Consider the following 26,361-nt stretch of genomic DNA (forward strand, 5'->3'; position numbering starts at 1 on the left):
GCGGATCTCGTTTTTTCTGAACGTGTGAATTACGTGCGAACGCTTAACTGTGAGTTTATGGTGGCAAGGAACATCACGTGATCGCTCTGAGCGAATCAGCGCACTGCTTTTCCACCTGCTCAGATTCCGTGTATAATATTCCTCGCTGAAATGCGCTGAGGTAAATATGAATAAAAAATATGGATCTCGTAAAGATGAAAGAAAGAAAAACCTATGTGGTGTGAATGGCAATGTTCCTCGCTGAAATGTGAAAAAACGCAATCGCTTTTCGCTCTGAAATACGTGCGAACGCGTAACTGAGTTTATGGCGGCAAGGAACATCACGTGATCGCTCTGAGCGAATCAGCGCGCTGCTCTGCCACCGCCTCAGATTCCGTGCATAATATTCCTCGCTGAAATGCGCTGAGGTAAAAATATGGCAAAAAGATATTATGAAATAATTTTTTTTAGGTCGGCCATGTTCTTCCCAGGCTCAATGGCCATGTCTATGCCAAATATCAAGCACGTAAGCCTCTCTGTTTAGGAGTCTATCGGTAACATTACACACACACACACAAACTGTGTTTTATATATATAGATTGATGTATATAATATGTGACATTCACCTTCATTGTTTATATAGTTTATGCATAATGTATGTAATGTGCGACATTCACCTTCATTGTTTATATAGTTTTTGCATCATGTATATAATGTGTGACATTCACCTTCATTGTTTATCTAGTTTATGCATAATGTGTATAATGTGTGATATTCACCTTCATTGTTTATCTAGTTTATGCATAATGTATATAATGTGTGACATTCACCTTCATTGTTTATCTAGTTTATGCATAATGTATATAATGTGTGATATTCACCTTCATTGTTTATCTAGTTTATGCATAATGTATATAATGTGTGACATTCACCTTCATTGTTAATCTAGTTTATACATAATGTATATAATGTGTGACATTCACCTTCATTGTTTATATAGTTTATGCATCATGTATATAATGCATGACATTCACCTTCATTGTTTATATAGTTTATGCAGAATGTATATCATGTGTGACATTCACCTTCATTGTTTATATAGTTTATGCATAATGTATATAATGTGTGGCATTCACCTTCATTGTTTATATAGTTTATGCATAATGTATATAATGTGTGACATTCACCTTCATTGTTTATATAGTTTATACATAATGTATGTAATGTGTGACATTCACCTTCATTGTTTATATAGTTTATACGTAATGTATATAATGTGTGACATTCACCTTCATTGTTTATATAGTTTATACTGTACATAATGTATGTAATGTGTGACATTCACCTTCATTGTTTATATAGTTTATGCATAATGTATATAATGTGTGACATTCACCTTCATTGTTTATATAGTTTATGCATAATGTATATAATGTGTGACATTCACCTTCATTGTTTATACAGTTTATGCATAATGTATATAATGTGTGACATTCACCTTCATTGTTTATATTGTTTATACATAATGTATATAATGTGTGACATTCACCTTCATTGTTTATATAGTTTATACATAATGTATATAATGTGTGACATTCACCGTCATTGTTTATATAGTTTTTACATAATGTATACAATGTGTGACATTCACCTTCATTGTTCATATAGTTTATACATAATGTATGTAATGTGTAACATTCACCTTCATTGTTTATATAGTTTATACATAATGTATATAAGGTGTGACATTCAACTTCATTGTTTATATAGTTCATGCATAATGTATATAATGTGTGACATTCACCTTCATTGTTTGTCTAGTTTATGCATAATGTATATAATGTGTGACATTCACCTTCATTGTTTATATAGCTTATGCATAATGTATATAATGTGTGACATTCACCTTCATTGTTTATATAGTTTATGCATAATGTATATAATGTGTGACATTCACCTTCATTGTTTATATAGTTTATGCATAATGTATATCATGTGTGACATTCACCTTCATTGTTTATATAGTTTATACATCATGTATATAATGTGTGACATTCACCTTCATGGTTTATATAGTTTATACATAATGTATATAATGTGTGACATTCACCTTCATTGTTTTATAGTTTATGCATAATGTATATAATGTGTGACATTCACCTTCATTGTTTATCTAGTTTATACATAATGTATATAATGTGTGACATTCACCTTCATTGTTTATATAGTTTATGCATAATGTATATAATGTGTGACATTCACCTTCATTGTTTATCTAGTTTATACATAATGTATATAATGTGTGACATTCACCTTCATTGTTTATCTAGTTTATACATAATGTATATAATGTGTGACATTCACCTTCATTGTTTATATAGTTTATGCATCATGTATATAATGTATGACATTCACCTTCATTGTTTATATAGTTTATGCATAATGTATATCATGTGTGACATTCACCTTCATTGTTTATATAGTTTATGCATAATGTATATAATGTGTGGCATTCACCTTCATTGTTTATATAGTTTATGCATAATGTATATAATGTGTGACATTCACCTTCATTGTTTATATAGTTTATACATAATGTATGTAATGTGTGACATTCACCTTCATTGTTTATATAGTTTATACGTAATGTATATAATGTGTGACATTCACCTTCATTGTTTATATAGTTTATACTGTACATAATGTATGTAATGTGTGACATTCACCTTCATTGTTTATATAGTTTATGCATAATGTATATAATGTGTGACATTCACCTTCATTGTTTATATAGTTTATGCATAATGTATATAATGTGTGACATTCACCTTCATTGTTTATACAGTTTATGCATAATGTATATAATGTGTGACATTCACCTTCATTGTTTATATTGTTTATACATAATGTATATAATGTGTGACATTCACCTTCATTGTTTATATAGTTTATACATAATGTATATAATGTGTGACATTCACCGTCATTGTTTATATAGTTTTTACATAATGTATACAATGTGTGACATTCACCTTCATTGTTCATATAGTTTATACATAATGGATGTAATGTGTAACATTCACCTTCATTGTTTATATAGTTTATACATAATGTATATAATGTGTGACATTCAACTTCATTGTTTATATAGTTCATGCATAATGTATATAATGTGTGACATTCACCTTCATTGTTTGTCTAGTTTATGCATAATGTATATAATGTGTGACATTCACCTTCATTGTTTATATAGCTTATGCATAATGTATATAATGTGTGACATTCACCTTCATTGTTTATATAGTTTATGCATAATGTATATAATGTGTGACATTCACCTTCATTGTTTATATAGTTTATGCATAATGTATATCATGTGTGACATTCACCTTCATTGTTTATATAGTTTATACATCATGTATATAATGTGTGACATTCACCTTCATGGTTTATATAGTTTATACATAATGTATATAATGTGTGACATTCACCTTCATTGTTTATATAGTTTATACATAATGTATATCATGTGTGACATTCACCTTCATTGTTTATATAGTTTATGCATAATGTATATCATGTGTGACATTCACCTTCATTGTTTATATAGTTTATGCATAATGTATATCATGTGTGACATTCACCTTCATTGTTTATATAGTTTATGCATAATGTATATCATGTGTGACATTCACCTTCATTGTTTATATAGTTTATGCATAATGTATATCATGTGTGTAACTGATATTGTTATTTACATTTCCTGCAGGACAGCAAATCCAGAACACGAATAATTGCACAATGGAAAACAAAAGAGGATTTACAATTGAACTTTGTGCACAACGGGAGGTGATCGGTATAAGGGGCGAGGATGTGATTCTTCCCTGTCGGTTCCATCACAGTAAACAAAACACCTTGAAAGATTTATATTTGGTGTTGTACAAAAAGAAAAGCAGAAAAGGAAACAAAGCCGGAAATGTAATTATTTACAACAGTTCCTCAAACTATACACGTGATGATTTTAAAGGGAGGATCGAACCTGTAGGGAACCCAGGTGAAGGTGATGGGTCGGTGAGAATCAGAAACCTGACGATGGAGGATCAGGGGAGGTATCGGTGTCGCTTTCAATGGACAGAATCAAATGGACGTAAAGGTGGATTTACAACCGGCAAAAATAAATTAACAAATCTCCACATCGATGGTAAGTTCACAACGTTTAAACTCCCACACTCCCTTCAATCTCACTCCTCCCTCCAGGTCTTTAAAACAGCCGTTCACCACCATCTCTTATCTTCCCCCATCCAAAACCTTGATCTTTTCTACCCCCGCTAATTTCACCGTAGATCCACTTTGTTTGAAATTCCAACTTCTTTCCTGGAAGTTCTTGCAGTGTCCATATGTTTTATACCTCTCCCACCTCCCCCCCCTTCCCATGCCTCCCCCTCCCACAGATCTCTCGATGTCCCTGCTCTCAAATGTTGTGTTTGTGTTCCTCCCCCTCTCTCCCCATCTTGTCTACCGCTCCCCATGTTATATGTATTATGTGTTGGTTTGTCTTTCTGTGTGATTAATGTTAGCACTTTCACGAGCCTCGATGTTGTATACAAAAAAAACAAAAAAAAACGTGTATTTCAGATTATAATTATAATGGGGATTATCGTTTTCTGTTGTAAGATAATGAATAACAACAACAAAATGTTGATAAGGAAAACACGAATAACAATGGAGGCAAAACAATTGTCATGGGATTGCGGAGTACTAAATGTAACACCTTCATCTTATAAATCTTATAATAATAATAATAATAATAATAACAATAATAATAACAATAATAAAGGTTTATTTAACTTCCATCGTGGCCAAAGGTTGAATTGAGGTAAATGTTACAATTGATGAATTTAACAAGTAAAAATTAATAATGCAATAAAATGGCAATAAAATGTAAAATACTATAACGGCACTCAGGAGAGATCATACCTCCGCCAGGTGAACAGTTTACGTTTTGTATCTCAGAGTAGACCAGAAAATCACAAAACAGAATCACATTTAATCAAAATCAATGACAGGAATCACCATAGGTCTTTCATACCCTGATGTACCCCTCGTCTTTGGCCGTATCACTCAACGGTGAAGAATCACTTTAAAAATTCTACTAGCCGGATCCGGATCCGGATCTTCACCAAAATCGAATCATTTCGTCTTTGTCACACACACAACTTCTTCACCACCAAATTTTATCCGAATTAATCCACAGCTTTTTGTGATATCTTCCCCATAGACAAATAGACAGACAAACGGACAGGGTGAAAATATAACCTCCGTCAACTGTGGAGGAAGTAATAATATAATCATGATATCAGAAAGCAATTTAATTTGAAATAATATTACTTTCTTTGTCATATACATTGTATGTCATGGTACATGTATGTGTCATGTACCACGGTAGATGGTGTATAAACATGACCCCGTGATCCCACAGTGCGTCCGAAGATCCTGAACATCTCAAGAGCGTTTGTGAACTCCAGGAACTCCTGGAAACTGTTCTGTGAGGCTGAGGCCAAGCCGGAACCAAACATCACCTGGTGGAGCCCTGAAGGACTCAATCTGAATGCAAGCCAAGTGGGAGTTGATGAAATGTATCAAAGAAAACCACAACATTTCATGAGTGGTTTGATAATCACAAACAAACTGATTGAAGGGAAGTTCAAGTGCCTGGTACAGAACATGCATGGAGAGGATCACAAATATGTGGCCTTTGAACAAAAATCACAAAAAGTCTCCTGGAGTCTGGTTCTCTGGACAACTCTCCTCAGCATTGTTCTTCTTCTTCTTCTTCTCACTGGTGGATTCTATATCTTCCAGAAGAAATGCAAAAACCAAGGTGAAAGCTCTGAATCCACATTTTTCTTTACAAATCTGCATGTTTCCAAACTAGGTTTCATTAAAATTGGATTATATTTAATTATGTTATCTGTGTTATATCATAACATATCATATCGTGCATATTACAATACATCATATGTATCATATCTTATTATATCACATTATTTATGTGATGTAATATTACATCTTATTTGGTTCTGAAAGCAAGTCCAGCAAACACTTCATCCCTTCCTCGTCTTAATCTCCACGCTGCCCTCCTTCTCCGCCCAAACCCCACCCTGTGTACAAATAACCCACTGTTAAATCACACATTATGTTTGTCCTGGTTTCATCTGTTAAATCACACATTATGTTTGTCCTGGTTTCATCTGTTAAATCACACAATATGTTTGTGCTGGTTTCATCTGTTAAATCACACATTATGTTTGTGCTGGTTTCATATGTTAAATCACACAATATGTTTGTGCTGGTTTCATATGTTAAATCACACATTATGTTTGTCCTGGTTTCATCTGTTAAATCACACAATATGTTTGTGCTGGTTTCATATGTTAAATCACACATTATGTTTGTGCTGGTTTCATATGTTAAATCACACAATATGTTTGTGCTGGTTTCATATGTTAAATCACACATTATGTTTGTGCTGGTTTCATATGTTAAATCACACAATATGTTTGTGCTGGTTTCATATGTTAAATCACACATTATGTTTGTCCTGGTTTCATCTGTTAAATCACACAATATGTTTGTGCTGGTTTCATCTGTTAAATCACACATTATGTTTGTGCTGGTTTCATATGTTAAATCACACATTATGTTTGTCCTGGTTTCATCTGTTAAATCACACAATATGTTTGTGCTGGTTTCATCTGTTAAATCACACATTATGTTTGTGCTGGTTTCATATGTTAAATCACACATTATGTTTGTGCTGGTTTCATCTGTTAAATCACACATTATGTTTGTGCTGGTTTCATATGTTAAATCACACAATATGTTTGTGCTAGTTTCAGATGTTAAATCACATGTTATTTTTGTGATGGTTTCATCTGTTAAATCACACAATATGTTTGTGCTGGTTTCATATGTTAAATCACACAATATGTTTGTGCTGGTTTCATATGTTAAATCACACAATATGTTTGTGCTGGTTTCATCTGTTAAATCACACATTATGTTTGTGCTGGTTTCATGTGTTAAATCACACAATATGTTTGTGCTGGTTTCATATGTTAAATCACACATTATGTTTGTCCTGGTTTCATCTGTTAAATCACACAATATGTTTGTGCTGGTTTCATCTGTTAAATCACACATTATGTTTGTGCTGGTTTCATATGTTAAATCACACATTATGTTTGTCCTGGTTTCATCTGTTAAATCACACAATATGTTTGTGCTGGTTTCATCTGTTAAATCACACATTATGTTTGTGCTGGTTTCATATGTTAAAACACACATTATGTTTGTCCTGGTTTCATCTGTTAAATCACACAATATGTTTGTGCTGGTTTCATCTGTTAAATCACACATTATGTTTGTGCTGGTTTCATATGTTAAATCACACATTATGTTTGTGCTGGTTTCATATGTTAAATCACACATTATGTTTGTCCTGGTTTCATCTGTTAAATCACACATTATGTTTGTCCTGGTTTCATCTGTTAAATCACACATTATGTTTGTCCTGGTTTCATCTGTTAAATCACACATTATGTTTGTCCTGGTTTCATCTGTTAAATCACACATTATGTTTGTGCTGGTTTCATCTGTTAAATCACACATTATGTTTGTGCTGGTTTCATATGTTAAATCACACATTATGTTTGTGATGGTTTCATATGTTAAATCACACATTATGTTTGTGCTGGTTTCAGATGTTAAATCACACACTATGTTTGTGCTGGTTTCAGATGTTAAATCACACATTATGTTTGTCCTGGTTTCATATGTTAAATCACACATTATGTTTGTGATGGTTTCATCTGTTAAATCACACACTATGTTTGTGCTGGTTTCATCTGTTAAATAACACATTATGTTTGTGATGGTTTCATCTGTTAAATCACACATTATGTTTGTGCTGGTTTCATATGTAAAATAACACATTATGTTTGTGCTGGATTAATCTGTTAAATCACACATTATGTTTGTGCTAGTTTCAGATGTTAAATCACATGTTATTTTTGTGATGGTTTCATCTGTTAAATCACACAATATGTTTGTGCTGGTTTCATATGTTAAATCACATATTATGTTTGTGCTAGTTTCAGATGTTAAATCACATGTTATTTTTGTGATGGTTTCATCTGTTAAATCACACAATATGTTTGTGCTGGTTTCATATGTTAAATCACACATTATGTTTGTGCTGGTTTCATATGTTAAATCACACACTATGTTTGTCCTGGTTTCATCTGTTAAATCACACATTATGTTTGTGCTGGTTTCATATGTAAAATAACACATTATGTTTGTGCTGGTTTCATATGTAAAATAACACATTATGTTTGTGCTGGATTCATCTGTTAAATCACACATTATGTTTGTGCTGGTTTCATCTGTTAAATCACACACTATGTTTGTGATGGTTTCATCTGTTAAATCACACATTATGTTTGTGCTGGTTTCTTATGTAAAATAACACATTATGTTTGTGCTGGATTCATCTGTTAAATCACACATTATGTTTGTGCTAGTTTCAGATGTTAAATCACATGTTATTTTTGTGATGGTTTCATCTGTTAAATCACACAATATGTTTGTGCTGGTTTCATCTGTTAAATCACACATTCTGTTTGTGCTGGTTTCATATGTTAAATTTCACATTATATTTGTGCTGGTTTCAGATGTTAAATCACACATTATGTTTGTGCTGGTTTCATATGTTAAATCACACATTATGTTTGTGCTGGTTTCAGATGTTAAATCACACATTATGTTTGTGCTGGTTTCAGATGTTAAATCACACATTATGTTTGTGCTGGTTTCAGATGTTAAATCACACATTATGTTTGTGCTGGTTTCATATGTTAAATCACACATTATGTTTGTGCTGGTTTCAGATGTTAAATCACACATTATGTTTGTGCTGATTTCATATGTTAAATCACACATTATGTTTGTGCTGGTTTCATATGTTGAATCACACATTATGTTTGTGCTGGTTTCATATGTGAAATCACACAATATGTTTGTGCTGGTTTCATATGTGAAATCACACATTATGTTTGTGCTGGTTTCATATGTTAAATCACACATTATGTTTGTGCTGGTTTCAGATGCTAAATCACATGTTATGTTTGTGCTGGTTTCAGATGTTAAATCACATTATGTTTGTCCTGGTTTCATATGTTAAATCACACATTATGTTTAATCCTGGTTTCATATGTTAAATCACACATTATGTTTGTGCTGGTTTCAGATGTTAAATCACATGTTATGTTTGTGCTGCTTTCATATGTTAAATCACACATTATGTTTAATCCTGGTTTCATATGTTAAATCACACATTATGTTTGTGCTGGTTTCAGATGTTAAATCGCATGTTATGTTTGTGCTGGTTTCATCTGTTAAATCACACATTATGTTTGGGCTGGTTTCAGATGTTAAATCACATGTTATGTTTGTGCTGGTTTCATCTGTTAAATCACACATTATGTTTGTGCTGGTTTCATATGTTAAATCACATGTTATGTTTGTGCTGGTTTCATATGTTAAATCACACATTATGTTTGTGGTGGTTTCATATGTGAAATCACATGTTATGTTTGTGCTGGTTTCATCTGTATAATCAAACATTATGTTTGTGCTGGTTTCATCTGTTAAGTTACACATTATGTTTGTGATGGTTTCATATGTTAAATCACATGTTATGTTTGTGCTGCTTTCATATGTTAAATCACACATTATGTTTGTGCTGGTTTCAGATGCTAAATCACATGTTATGTTTGTGCTGGTTTCATCTGTTAAATCAGACATTATGTTTATGATGGTTTCAGATGTTAAATCACACATTAAGTTTGTGCTGGTTTCATATGTTAAATCACACATTATGTGTGTGCTGGTTTCAGATGTTAAATCACACATTATGTGTGTGCTGGTTTCAGATGTTAAATCATACACTATGTTTGTGCTGGTTTCAGACGTTAAATCACATTGTGTTTGTCCTGGTTTCATATGTTAAATCACACATTATGTTTGTGCTGGTTTCAGATGCTAAATCACAAGTTATGTTTGTGCTGGTTTCATCTGTTAAATCAGACATTATGTTTGTGATGGTTTCAGATGTTAAATCACACATTATGTTTGTGCTGGTTTCAGATGCTAAATCACATGTTATGTTTGTGCTGGTTTCAGATGTTAAATCAGACATTATGTTTGTGATGGTTTCAGATGTTAAATCACACATTATGTTTGTGCTGGTTTCATATGTTAAATCACACATGATGTGTGTGCTGGTTTCAGATGTTAAATCACACATTATGTGTGTGCTGGTTTCATATGTTAAATCACACATTATGTTTGTGCTGGTTTCAGATGTTAAATCACACATTATGTTTGTGCTGGTTTCATATGTTAAATCACACATTATGTTTGTGCTGGTTTCAGATGTTAAATCACATTGTGTTTGTCCTGGTTTCATATGTTAAATCACACATTATGTTTGTGCTGGTTTCAGATATTAAATCACATGTTATGTTTGTGCTGCTTTCATATGTTAAACCACACATTATGTTTGTGCTGGTTTCATATGTTAAATCACACATTATGTTTGTGCTGGTTTCATCTGTTAAATCACACATTATGTTTGTGCTGGTTTCAGATGTTAAATCACACAATATGTTTGTGATGGTTTCATCTGTTAAATCACACAATATGTTTGTGATGGTTTCATCTGTTAAATCACGTTATGTTTGTGCTGCTTTCATATGTTAAATCACACATGTTTGTGCTGCTTTCAGATGTTAAATCACATGTTATGTTTGTGCTGGTTTCATCTGTTAAATCACACACTATGTTTGTGGTGGTTTCATATGTTAAATCACATATTATGTTTGTGCTGGTGTCATATGTTAAATCACACATTATGTTTGTGCTGGTTTCAGATGTTAAATCACACATTATGTTTGTGCTGTTTTCATATGTTAAATCACACATTATGTTTGTGCTGGTTTCATATGTTGAATCACACAATATGTTTGTGCTGGTTTCATATGTTAAATCACACAATATGTTTGTGCTGGTTTTATATGTTAAACCACACAATATGTTTGTGCTGGTTTCATATGTTAAATCACACAATATATTTGTGCTGGTTTCATATGTTAAATCACACAATATGTTTGTGCTGGTTTCATATGTTAAATCACACAATATGTTTGTGCTGGTTTCATCTGTTAAATCACACTGTTTGTGCAGGTTTCATATGTTAAATTACGCAATATGTTTGTGCTGGTTTCATATGTTAAATCACACATTATGTTTTTGCTGGTTTCATCTGTTAAATCACACTGTTTGTGCAGGTTTCATATGTTAAATTACACAATATGTTTGTGCTGGTTTCATCTGTTAAATCACACAATATGTTTGTGCTGGTTTCATATGTTAAATCACACATTATGTTTGTGGTGGTTTCACCTGTTAAATCACACTGTTTGTGCTGGTTTCATATGTTAAATCACACAATATGTTTGTGCTGGTTTCATATGTTAAATCACACATTATGTTTGTGCTGGTTTCATCTGTTAAATCACACTGTTTGTGCTGGTTTCATCTGTTAAATCACACATTATGTTTGTGCTGGTTTCATATGTTAAATCACACATTATGTTTGTGCTGGTTTCATATGTTAAATCACACATTATGTTTGTGCTGGTTTCAGATGTTAAATCACACATTATGTTTGTGCTGGTTTCAGATGTTAAATCACATGTTATATTTGTGCTGGTTTCATCTATTAAATCACACATTATGTTTGTGCTGGTTTCATATGTTAAATCACACATTATGTTTGTGCTGGTTTCATATGTTCAATCACACATTATGTTTGTGCTGGTTTCATCTGTGAAATCACACATTATGTTTGTGCTGGTTTCATATGTAAAATCACACATTATGTTTGTGCTGGTTTCATCTGTTAAATCACACATTATGTTTGTGCTGGTTTCATCTGTTAAATCACACATTATGTTTGTCCTCGTTTCATCTGTTAAATCACACATTATGTTTGTGCTGGTTTCATCTGTTAAATCACACATTATGTTTGGGCTGGTTTCAGATGTTAAATCACATGTTATGTTTGTGCTGGTTTCATCTGTTAAATCACACATTATGTTTGTGCTGGTTTCATATGTTAAATCACATATTATGTTTGTGCTGGTTTCATATGTTAAATCACACATTATGTTTGTGGTGGTTTCATATGTGAAATCACATGTTATGTTTGTGCTGGTTTCATCTGTATAATCAAACATTATGTTTGTGCTGGTTTCATCTGTTAAGTTACACATTATGTTTGTGATGGTTTCATATGTTAAATCACATGTTATGTTTGTGCTGCTTTCATATGTTAAATCACACATTATGTTTGTGCTGGTTTCAGATGCTAAATCACATGTTATGTTTGTGCTGGTTTCATCTGTTAAATCAGACATTATGTTTATGATGGTTTCAGATGTTAAATCACACATTAAGTTTGTGCTGGTTTCATATGTTAAATCACACATTATGTGTGTGCTGGTTTCAGATGTTAAATCACACATTATGTGTGTGCTGGTTTCAGATGTTAAATCATACACTATGTTTGTGCTGGTTTCAGACGTTAAATCACATTGTGTTTGTGCTGGTTTCATATGTTAAATCACACATTATGTTTGTGGTGGTTTCATATGTGAAATCACATGTTATGTTTGTGCTGGTTTCATCTGTATAATCAAACATTATGTTTGTGCTGGTTTCATCTGTTAAGTTACACATTATGTTTGTGATGGTTTCATATGTTAAATCACATGTTATGTTTGTGCTGCTTTCATATGTTAAATCACACATTATGTTTGTGCTGGTTTCAGATGCTAAATCAAACATTATGTTTGTGCTGGTTTCATCTGTTAAGTTACACATTATGTTTGTGATGGTTTCATATGTTAAATCACATGTTATGTTTGTGCTGCTTTCATATGTTAAATCACACATTATGTTTGTGCTGGTTTCAGATGCTAAATCACATGTTATGTTTGTGCTGGTTTCATCTGTTAAATCAGACATTATGTTTATGATGGTTTCAGATGTTAAATCACACATTATGTTTGTCCTGGTTTCATCTGTTAAATCACACATTATGTTTGTGCTGGTTTCAGATGTTAAATCACATGTTATGTTTGTGCTGGTTTCATCTGTTAAATCACACAATATGTTTGTGCTGGTTTCATCTGTTAAATCACACATTATGTTTGTGCTGGTTTCATATGTTAAATCACACAATATGTTTGTGCTGGTTTCATATGTTAAATCACACATTATGTTTGTCCTGGTTTCATCTGTTAAATCACACAATATGTTTGTGCTGGTTTCATCTGTTAAATCACACATTATGTTTGTGCTGGTTTCATATGTTAAATCACACATTATGTTTGTCCTGGTTTCATCTGTTAAATCACACAATATGTTTGTGCTGGTTTCATCTGTTAAATCACACATTATGTTTGTGCTGGTTTCATATGTTAAATCACACATTATGTTTGTGCTGGTTTCATCTGTTAAATCACACATTATGTTTGTGCTGGTTTCATATGTTAAATCACACAATATGTTTGTGCTAGTTTCAGATGTTAAATCACATGTTATTTTTGTGATGGTTTCATCTGTTAAATCACACAATATGTTTGTGCTGGTTTCATATGTTAAATCACACAATATGTTTGTGCTGGTTTCATATGTTAAATCACACAATATGTTTGTGCTGGTTTCATCTGTTAAATCACACATTATGTTTGTGCTGGTTTCATATGTTAAATCACACAATATGTTTGTGCTGGTTTCATATGTTAAATCACACATTATGTTTGTCCTGGTTTCATCTGTTAAATCACACAATATGTTTGTGCTGGTTTCATCTGTTAAATCACACATTATGTTTGTGCTGGTTTCATCTGTTAAATCACACATTATGTTTGTCCTGGTTTCATCTGTTAAATCACACAATATGTTTGTGCTGGTTTCATCTGTTAAATCACACATTATGTTTGTGCTGGTTTCATATGTTAAAACACACATTATGTTTGTCCTGGTTTCATCTGTTAAATCACACAATATGTTTGTGCTGGTTTCATCTGTTAAATCACACATTATGTTTGTGCTGGTTTCATATGTTAAATCACACATTATGTTTGTGCTGGTTTCATATGTTAAATCACACATTATGTTTGTCCTGGTTTCATCTGTTAAATCACACATTATGTTTGTCCTGGTTTCATCTGTTAAATCACACATTATGTTTGTCCTGGTTTCATCTGTTAAATCACACATTATGTTTGTCCTGGTTTCATCTGTTAAATCACACATTATGTTTGTGCTGGTTTCATCTGTTAAATCACACATTATGTTTGTGCTGGTTTCATATGTTAAATCACACATTATGTTTGTGCTGGTTTCAGATGTTAAATCACACACTATGTTTGTGCTGGTTTCAGATGTTAAATCACACATTATGTTTGTCCTGGTTTCATATGTTAAATCACACATTATGTTTGTGATGGTTTCATCTGTTAAATCACACACTATGTTTGTGCTGGTTTCATCTGTTAAATAACACATTATGTTTGTGATGGTTTCATCTGTTAAATCACACATTATGTTTGTGCTGGTTTCATATGTAAAATAACACATTATGTTTGTGCTGGATTAATCTGTTAAATCACACATTATGTTTGTGCTAGTTTCAGATGTTAAATCACATGTTATTTTTGTGATGGTTTCATCTGTTAAATCACACAATATGTTTGTGCTGGTTTCATATGTTAAATCACATATTATGTTTGTGCTAGTTTCAGATGTTAAATCACATGTTATTTTTGTGATGGTTTCATCTGTTAAATCACACAATATGTTTGTCCTGGTTTCATCTGTTAAATCACACATTATGTTTGTGCTGGTTTCATATGTAAAATAACACATTATGTTTGTGCTGGTTTCATATGTAAAATAACACATTATGTTTGTGCTGGATTCATCTGTTAAATCACACATTATGTTTGTGCTGGTTTCATCTGTTAAATCACACACTATGTTTGTGATGGTTTCATCTGTTAAATCACACATTATGTTTGTGCTGGTTTCTTATGTAAAATAACACATTATGTTTGTGCTGGATTCATCTGTTAAATCACACATTATGTTTGTGCTAGTTTCAGATGTTAAATCACATGTTATTTTTGTGATGGTTTCATCTGTTAAATCACACAATATGTTTGTGCTGGTTTCATCTGTTAAATCACACATTCTGTTTGTGCTGGTTTCATATGTTAAATTTCACATTATATTTGTGCTGGTTTCAGATGTTAAATCACACATTATGTTTGTGCTGGTTTCATATGTTAAATCACACATTATGTTTGTGCTGGTTTCAGATGTTAAATCACACATTATGTTTGTGCTGGTTTCAGATGTTAAATCACACATTATGTTTGTGCTGGTTTCAGATGTTAAATCACACATTATGTTTGTGCTGGTTTCATATGTTAAATCACACATTATGTTTGTGCTGGTTTCAGATGTTAAATCACACATTATGTTTGTGCTGATTTCATATGTTAAATCACACATTATGTTTGTGCTGGTTTCATATGTTGAATCACACATTATGTTTGTGCTGGTTTCATATGTGAAATCACACAATATGTTTGTGCTGGTTTCATATGTGAAATCACACATTATGTTTGTGCTGGTTTCATATGTTAAATCACACATTATGTTTGTGCTGGTTTCAGATGCTAAATCACATGTTATGTTTGTGCTGGTTTCAGATGTTAAATCACATTATGTTTGTCCTGGTTTCATATGTTAAATCACACATTATGTTTAATCCTGGTTTCATATGTTAAATCACACATTATGTTTGTGCTGGTTTCAGATGTTAAATCACATGTTATGTTTGTGCTGCTTTCATATGTTAAATCACACATTATGTTTAATCCTGGTTTCATATGTTAAATCACACATTATGTTTGTGCTGGTTTCAGATGTTAAATCGCATGTTATGTTTGTGCTGGTTTCATCTGTTAAATCACACATTATGTTTGGGCTGGTTTCAGATGTTAAATCACATGTTATGTTTGTGCTGGTTTCATCTGTTAAATCACACATTATGTTTGTGCTGGTTTCATATGTTAAATCACATGTTATGTTTGTGCTGGTTTCATATGTTAAATCACACATTATGTTTGTGGTGGTTTCATATGTGAAATCACATGTTATGTTTGTGCTGGTTTCATCTGTATAATCAAACATTATGTTTGTGCTGGTTTCATCTGTTAAGTTACACATTATGTTTGTGATGGTTTCATATGTTAAATCACATGTTATGTTTGTGCTGCTTTCATATGTTAAATCACACATTATGTTTGTGCTGGTTTCAGATGCTAAATCACATGTTATGTTTGTGCTGGTTTCATCTGTTAAATCAGACATTATGTTTATGATGGTTTCAGATGTTAAATCACACATTAAGTTTGTGCTGGTTTCATATGTTAAATCACACATTATGTGTGTGCTGGTTTCAGATGTTAAATCACACATTATGTGTGTGCTGGTTTCAGATGTTAAATCATACACTATGTTTGTGCTGGTTTCAGACGTTAAATCACATTGTGTTTGTCCTGGTTTCATATGTTAAATCACACATTATGTTTGTGCTGGTTTCAGATGCTAAATCACAAGTTATGTTTGTGCTGGTTTCATCTGTTAAATCAGACATTATGTTTGTGATGGTTTCAGATGTTAAATCACACATTATGTTTGTGCTGGTTTCAGATGCTAAATCACATGTTATGTTTGTGCTGGTTTCAGATGTTAAATCAGACATTATGTTTGTGATGGTTTCAGATGTTAAATCACACATTATGTTTGTGCTGGTTTCATATGTTAAATCACACATGATGTGTGTGCTGGTTTCAGATGTTAAATCACACATTATGTGTGTGCTGGTTTCATATGTTAAATCACACATTATGTTTGTGCTGGTTTCAGATGTTAAATCACACATTATGTTTGTGCTGGTTTCATATGTTAAATCACACATTATGTTTGTGCTGGTTTCAGATGTTAAATCACATTGTGTTTGTCCTGGTTTCATATGTTAAATCACACATTATGTTTGTGCTGGTTTCAGATATTAAATCACATGTTATGTTTGTGCTGCTTTCATATGTTAAACCACACATTATGTTTGTGCTGGTTTCATATGTTAAATCACACATTATGTTTGTGCTGGTTTCATCTGTTAAATCACACATTATGTTTGTGCTGGTTTCAGATGTTAAATCACACAATATGTTTGTGATGGTTTCATCTGTTAAATCATACAATATGTTTGTGATGGTTTCATCTGTTAAATCACGTTATGTTTGTGCTGCTTTCATATGTTAAATCACACATGTTTGTGCTGCTTTCAGATGTTAAATCACATGTTATGTTTGTGCTGGTTTCATCTGTTAAATCACACACTATGTTTGTGGTGGTTTCATATGTTAAATCACATATTATATTTGTGCTGGTGTCATATGTTAAATCACACATTATGTTTGTGCTGGTTTCAGATGTTAAATCACACATTATGTTTGTGCTGTTTTCATATGTTAAATCACACATTATGTTTGTGCTGGTTTCATATGTTGAATCACACAATATGTTTGTGCTGGTTTCATATGTTAAATCACACAATATGTTTGTGCTGGTTTTATATGTTAAACCACACAATATGTTTGTGCTGGTTTCATATGTTAAATCACACAATATATTTGTGCTGGTTTCATATGTTAAATCACACAATATGTTTGTGCTGGTTTCATATGTTAAATCACACAATATGTTTGTGCTGGTTTCATCTGTTAAATCACACTGTTTGTGCAGGTTTCATATGTTAAATTACGCAATATGTTTGTGCTGGTTTCATATGTTAAATCACACAGTATGTTTTTGCTGGTTTCATCTGTTAAATCACACTGTTTGTGCAGGTTTCATATGTTAAATTACACATTATGTTTGTGGTGGTTTCACCTGTTAAATCACACTGTTTGTGCTGGTTTCATATGTTAAATCACACAATATGTTTGTGCTGGTTTCATATGTTAAATCACACATTATGTTTGTGCTGGTTTCATCTGTTAAATCACACTGTTTGTGCTGGTTTCATCTGTTAAATCACACATTATGTTTGTGCTGGTTTCATATGTTAAATCACACATTATGTTTGTGCTGGTTTCATATGTTAAATCACACATTATGTTTGTGCTGGTTTCAGATGTTAAATCACACATTATGTTTGTGCTGGTTTCAGATGTTAAATCACATGTTATATTTGTGCTGGTTTCATCTATTAAATCACACATTATGTTTGTGCTGGTTTCATATGTTAAATCACACATTATGTTTGTGCTGGTTTCATATGTTCAATCACACATTATGTTTGTGCTGGTTTCATCTGTGAAATCACACATTATGTTTGTGCTGGTTTCATATGTAAAATCACACATTATGTTTGTGCTGGTTTCATCTGTTAAATCACACATTATGTTTGTGCTGGTTTCATCTGTTAAATCACACATTATGTTTGTCCTCGTTTCATCTGTTAAATCACACATTATGTTTGTGCTGGTTTCATCTGTTAAATCACACATTATGTTTGGGCTGGTTTCAGATGTTAAATCACATGTTATGTTTGTGCTGGTTTCATCTGTTAAATCACACATTATGTTTGTGCTGGTTTCATATGTTAAATCACATATTATGTTTGTGCTGGTTTCATATGTTAAATCACACATTATGTTTGTGGTGGTTTCATATGTGAAATCACATGTTATGTTTGTGCTGGTTTCATCTGTATAATCAAACATTATGTTTGTGCTGGTTTCATCTGTTAAGTTACACATTATGTTTGTGATGGTTTCATATGTTAAATCACATGTTATGTTTGTGCTGCTTTCATATGTTAAATCACACATTATGTTTGTGCTGGTTTCAGATGCTAAATCACATGTTATGTTTGTGCTGGTTTCATCTGTTAAATCAGACATTATGTTTATGATGGTTTCAGATGTTAAATCACACATTAAGTTTGTGCTGGTTTCATATGTTAAATCACACATTATGTGTGTGCTGGTTTCAGATGTTAAATCACACATTATGTGTGTGCTGGTTTCAGATGTTAAATCATACACTATGTTTGTGCTGGTTTCAGACGTTAAATCACATTGTGTTTGTCCTGGTTTCATATGTTAAATCACACATTATGTTTGTGCTGGTTTCAGATGCTAAATCACAAGTTATGTTTGTGCTGGTTTCATCTGTTAAATCAGACATTATGTTTGTGATGGTTTCAGATGTTAAATCACACATTATGTTTGTGCTGGTTTCAGATGCTAAATCACATGTTATGTTTGTGCTGGTTTCAGATGTTAAATCAGCCATTATGTTTGTGATGGTTTCAGATGTTAAATCACACATTATGTTTGTGCTGGTTTCAGATGCTAAATCACAAGTTATGTTTGTGCTGGTTTCATCTGTTAAATCAGACATTATGTTTGTGATGGTTTCAGATGTTAAATCACACATTATGTTTGTGCTGGTTTCAGATGCTAAATCTCATGTTATGTTTGTGCTGGTTTCAGATGTTAAATCAGCCATTATGTTTGTGATGGTTTCAGATGTTAAATCACACATTATGTTTGTGCTGGTTTCATATGTTAAATCACACATGATGTGTGTGCTGGTTTCAGATGTTAAATCACACATTATGTGTGTGCTGGTTTCATATGTTAAATCACACATTATGTTTGTGCTGGTTTCAGATGTTAAATCACACATTATGTTTGTGCTGGTTTCATATGTTAAATCACACATTATGTTTGTGCTGGTTTCAGATGTTAAATCACATTGTGTTTGTCCTGGTTTCATATGTTAAATCACACATTATGTTTGTGCTGGTTTCAGATATTAAATCACATGTTATGTTTGTGCTGCTTTCATATGTTAAACCACACATTATGTTTGTGCTGGTTTCATATGTTAAATCACACATTATGTTTGTGCTGGTTTCATCTGTTAAATCACACATTATGTTTGTGCTGGTTTCAGATGTTAAATCACACAATATGTTTGTGATGGTTTCATCTGTTAAATCACACAATATGTTTGTGATGGTTTCATCTGTTAAATCACGTTATGTTTGTGCTGCTTTCATATGTTAAATCACACATGTTTGTGCTGCTTTCAGATGTTAAATCACATGTTATGTTTGTGCTGGTTTCATCTGTTAAATCACACACTATGTTTGTGGTGGTTTCATATGTTAAATCACATATTATGTTTGTGCTGGTGTCATATGTTAAATCACACATTATGTTTGTGCTGGTTTCAGATGTTAAATCACACATTATGTTTGTGCTGTTTTCATATGTTAAATCACACATTATGTTTGTGCTGGTTTCATATGTTGAATCACACAATATGTTTGTGCTGGTTTCATATGTTAAATCACACAATATGTTTGTGCTGGTTTTATATGTTAAACCACACAATATGTTTGTGCTGGTTTCATATGTTAAATCACACAATATATTTGTGCTGGTTTCATATGTTAAATCACACAATATGTTTGTGCTGGTTTCATATGTTAAATCACACAATATGTTTGTGCTGGTTTCATCTGTTAAATCACACTGTTTGTGCAGGTTTCATATGTTAAATTACGCAATATGTTTGTGCTGGTTTCATATGTTAAATCACACATTATGTTTTTGCTGGTTTCATCTGTTAAATCACACTGTTTGTGCAGGTTTCATATGTTAAATTACACAATATGTTTGTGCTGGTTTCATCTGTTAAATCACACAATATGTTTGTGCTGGTTTCATATGTTAAATCACACATTATGTTTGTGGTGGTTTCACCTGTTAAATCACACTGTTTGTGCTGGTTTCATATGTTAAATCACACAATATGTTTGTGCTGGTTTCATATGTTAAATCACACATTATGTTTGTGCTGGTTTCATCTGTTAAATCACACTGTTTGTGCTGGTTTCATCTGTTAAATCACACATTATGTTTGTGCTGGTTTCATATGTTAAATCACACATTATGTTTGTGCTGGTTTCATATGTTAAATCACACATTATGTTTGTGCTGGTTTCAGATGTTAAATCACACATTATGTTTGTGCTGGTTTCAGATGTTAAATCACATGTTATATTTGTGCTGGTTTCATCTATTAAATCACACATTATGTTTGTGCTGGTTTCATATGTTAAATCACACATTATGTTTGTGCTGGTTTCATATGTTCAATCACACATTATGTTTGTGCTGGTTTCATCTGTGAAATCACACATTATGTTTGTGCTGGTTTCATATGTAAAATCACACATTATGTTTGTGCTGGTTTCATCTGTTAAATCACACATTATGTTTGTGCTGGTTTCATCTGTTAAATCACACATTATGTTTGTCCTCGTTTCATCTGTTAAATCACACATTATGTTTGTGCTGGTTTCATATGTTAAATCACACATTATGTTTGTGCTGGTTTCATCTGTTAAATCACACATTATGTTTGTGATGGTTTCATCTGTTAAATCACACATTATGTTTGTGCTGGTTTCATATGTTGAATCACACATGATGTTTGTGCTGGTTTCATCTGTTAAATCACACATTATGTTTGTGCTGGTTTCACATGTTAAATCACACATTATGTTTGTGCTGGTTTCATCTGTTAAATCACACATAATGTTTGTGATGGTTTCATATGTTAAATCACATATTATGTTTGTGATGGTTTCATATGTTAAATCACACATGATGTTTGTGCTGGTTTCACATTTTAAATCACACATTATTTTTGTGCTGGTTTCATCTGTTAAATCACACATTATGTTTGTGATGGTTTCATATGTTAAATTACACATTATGTTTGTGATGGTTTCATGTGTTCAATTACACATTATGTTTGTGATGGTTTCATGTGTTCAATCACATATTATGTTTGTGATGGTTTCATCTGTTAAATCACACATTATGTTTGTGCTGGTTTCAGATGTTAAATCACACATTATGTTTGTGCTGGTTTCAGATGTTAAATCACATGTTATGTTTGTGCTAGTTTCAGATGTTAAATCACATGTTATGTTTGTGCTGGTTTCATCTGTTAAATCACAAATTATATTTGTGCTGGTTTCAGATGTTAAATCACATGTTATGTTTGTGCTGCTTTCATATGTTAAATCACACATTATGTTTGTGCTGGTTTCACATGTTAAATCACACATTATGTTTGTCCAGGTTTCATCTGTTAAATCACACATTATGTTTGTGCTGGTTCCATCTGTTAAATTACACATTATATTTGTGCTGGTTTCAGATGTTAAATCACATGTTATGTTTGTGCTGGTTTCATATGTTAAATCACACATTATGTTTGTGCTGGTTTCACATGTTAAATCACACATTATGTTTGTCCAGGTTTCATCTGTTAAATCACACATTATGTTTGTGATGGTTTCATTTGTTGAATCACACATTATGTTTGTGCTGGTTTCTTCTGTTAAATCATACGTTATGTTTGTGCTGGTTTCATCTGTTAAATCACACATTATGTTTGTGCTGGTTCCATCTGTTAAATTACACATTATGTTTGTGTTGGTTTCATCTGTTAAATCACACATTATGTTTGTCCTGGTTTCATCTGTTAAATCACACATTACGTTTGTGATGGTTTCATCTGTTAAATCACACATTATGTTTGTGCTGGTTTCAGATGTTAAATCACACACTATGTTTGTGCTGGTTTCATCTGTTAAATCACACATTATGTTTGTGATGGTTTCATCTGTTAAATCATACGTTATGTTTGTGCTGGTTTCATCTGTTAAATCACACATTATGTTTGTGCTGGTTTCATCTGTTAAATCACACATTATGTTTGTCCTGGTTTCATCTGTTAAATCACACATTATGTTTGTGATGGTTTCATCTGTTAAATCATACGTTATGTTTGTGCTGGTTTCATCTGTGAAATCACACATTATGTTTGTGATGGTTTCATCTGTTAAATCATACGTTATGTTTGTCCTGGTTTCATCTGTGAAATCACACATTATGTTTGTGATGGTTTCATCTGTTAAATCATACGTTATGTTTGTGATGGTTTCATCTGTTAAATCATACGTTATGTTTGTGCTGGTTTCATCTGTGAAATCACACATTATGTTTGTGCTGGTTTCAGATGTTAAATCACACATTATGTTTGTGATGGTTTCATCTGTGAAATCACACATTATGTTTGTGATGGTTTCATCTGTTAAATCATACGTTATGTTTGTGCTGGTTTCAGATGTTAAATCATACGTTATGTTTGTGATGGTTTCATCTGTGAAATCACACATTATGTTTGTGATGGTTTCATCTGTTAAATCATACGTTATGTTTGTGCTGGTTTCATCTGTTAAATCACACATTATGTTTGTGCTGGTTTCAGATGTTAAATCACACATTATGTTTGTCCTGGTTTCATCTGTGAAATCACACATTATGTTTGTGATGGTTTCATCTGTTAAATCATACGTTATGTTTGTGCTGGTTTCATCTGTTAAATCACACATTATGTTTGTGCTGGTTTCAGATGTTAAATCACACACTATGTTTGTGCTGGTTTCATCTGTTAAATCACACATTATGTTTGTGATGGTTTCATCTGTTAAATCATATGTTATGTTTGTGCTGGTTTCATCTGTTAAATCACACATTATGTTTGTGCTGGTTTCATCTGTTAAATCACACATTATGTTTGTCCTGGTTTCATCTGTTAAATCACACATTATGTTTGTGCTGGTTTCATCTGTTAAATCACACATTTTGTTTGTGCTGGTTTCATATGTTAAATCACACATTGTGTTTGTGATGGTTTCATATGTTAAATCACACATTATGTTTGTCCTGGTTTCATATGTTAAATCACACATTGTGTTTGTGATGGTTTCATATGTTAAATCACACATTATGTTTGTGCTAGTTTCAGATGTTAAATCACATGTTATTTTTGTGATGGTTTCATCTGTTAAATCACACAATATGTTTGTGCTGGTTTCATATGTTAAATCACACATTATGTTTGTGCTGGTTTCATATGTTAAATCACACACTATGTTTTTCCTGGTTTCATCTGTTAAATCACACATTATGTTTGTGCTGGTTTCATATGTAAAATAACACATTATGTTTGTGCTGGTTTCATATGTAAAATAACACATTATGTTTGTGCTGGATTCATCTGTTAAATCACACATTATGTTTGTGCTGGTTTCATCTGTTAAATCACACACTATGTTTGTGATGGTTTCATCTGTTAAATCACACATTATGTTTGTGCTGGTTTCATATGTAAAATAACACATTATGTTTGTGCTGGATTCATCTGTTAAATCACACATTATGTTTGTGCTAGTTTCAGATGTTAAATCACATGTTATTTTTGTGATGGTTTCATCTGTTAAATCACACAATATGTTTGTGCTGGTTTCATCTGTTAAATCACACATTCTGTTTGTGCTTGTTTCATATGTTAAATTTCACATTATGTTTGTGCTGGTTTCAGATGTTAAATCACACATTATGTTTGTGCTGGTTTCAGATGTTAAATCACATGTTATGTTTGTGCTGGTTTCAGATGTTAAATCACACATTATGTTTGTGCTGGTTTCAGATGTTAAATCACACATTATGTTTGTGCTGGTTTCAGATGTTAAATCACACATTATGTTTGTGCTGGTTTCATATGTTAAATCACACATTATGTTTGTGCTGGTTTCATATGTTGAATCACACATTATGTTTGTGCTGGTTTCATATGTGAAATCACACAATATGTTTGTGCTGGTTTCATATGTGAAATCACACATTATGTTTGTGCTGGTTTCATCTGTTAAATCACACATTATGTTTGTGCTGGTTTCATATGTTAAATCACACATTATGTTTGTGCTGGTTTCATATGTTAAATCACACATTATGTTTGTGCTGGTTTCAGATGTTAAATCACACATTATGTTTGTGCTGGTTTCAGATGTTAAATCACATGTTATATTTGTGCTGGTTTCATCTATTAAATCACACATTATGTTTGTGCTGGTTTCATATGTTAAATCACACATTATGTTTGTGCTGGTTTCATATGTTCAATCACACATTATGTTTGTGCTGGTTTCATCTGTGAAATCACACATTATGTTTGTGCTGGTTTCATATGTAAAATCACACATTATGTTTGTGCTGGTTTCATCTGTTAAATCACACATTATGTTTGTGCTGGTTTCATCTGTTAAATCACACATTATGTTTGTCCTCGTTTCATCTGTTAAATCACACATTATGTTTGTGCTGGTTTCATATGTTAAATCACACATTATGTTTGTGCTGGTTTCATCTGTTAAATCACACATTATGTTTGTGATGGTTTCATCTGTTAAATCACACATTATGTTTGTGCTGGTTTCATATGTTGAATCACACATGATGTTTGTGCTGGTTTCATCTGTTAAATCACACATTATGTTTGTGCTGGTTTCACATGTTAAATCACACATTATGTTTGTGCTGGTTTCATCTGTTAAATCACACATAATGTTTGTGATGGTTTCATATGTTAAATCACATATTATGTTTGTGATGGTTTCATATGTTAAATCACACATGATGTTTGTGCTGGTTTCACATTTTAAATCACACATTATTTTTGTGCTGGTTTCATCTGTTAAATCACACATTATGTTTGTGATGGTTTCATATGTTAAATTACACATTATGTTTGTGATGGTTTCATGTGTTCAATTACACATTATGTTTGTGATGGTTTCATGTGTTCAATCACATATTATGTTTGTGATGGTTTCATCTGTTAAATCACACATTATGTTTGTGCTGGTTTCAGATGTTAAATCACACATTATGTTTGTGCTGGTTTCAGATGTTAAATCACATGTTATGTTTGTGCTAGTTTCAGATGTTAAATCACATGTTATGTTTGTGCTGGTTTCATCTGTTAAATCACAAATTATATTTGTGCTGGTTTCAGATGTTAAATCACATGTTATGTTTGTGCTGGTTTCATATGTTAAATCACACATTATGTTTGTGCTGGTTTCACATGTTAAATCACACATTATGTTTGTCCAGGTTTCATCTGTTAAATCACACATTATGTTTGTGCTGGTTCCATCTGTTAAATTAC

General features: G+C 32.2%; 2 protein-coding genes across 2 annotated transcripts in view; both read left to right on the forward strand.

Annotated features, from left to right (window-relative positions):
• The window catches only part of LOC137426997 (sialic acid-binding Ig-like lectin 15), a 369,687-nt gene that overhangs the window by 49,907 nt on the left and 293,419 nt on the right, over positions 1-26,361 (forward strand). The gene's annotated exons all lie outside the window — the stretch shown is intronic.
• LOC137426998 (sialic acid-binding Ig-like lectin 15) overlaps positions 1-26,361 on the forward strand; it is a 328,618-nt gene that overhangs the window by 1,639 nt on the left and 300,618 nt on the right. Inside the window, exons 2-3 of the mRNA XM_078778797.1 lie at positions 3,749-4,180; positions 5,459-5,860. Coding sequence (XP_078634923.1) covers positions 3,749-4,180; positions 5,459-5,860 — 834 coding nt within the window. The remainder of the gene's footprint in view (positions 1-3,748; positions 4,181-5,458; positions 5,861-26,361) is intronic.

This window comes from Myxine glutinosa, chromosome 5 (assembly GCF_964187855.1).
Source record: "Myxine glutinosa chromosome 5, kmMyxGlut1.1, whole genome shotgun sequence".
Classification (NCBI taxonomy): Eukaryota; Metazoa; Chordata; class Myxini; order Myxiniformes; family Myxinidae; genus Myxine; species Myxine glutinosa.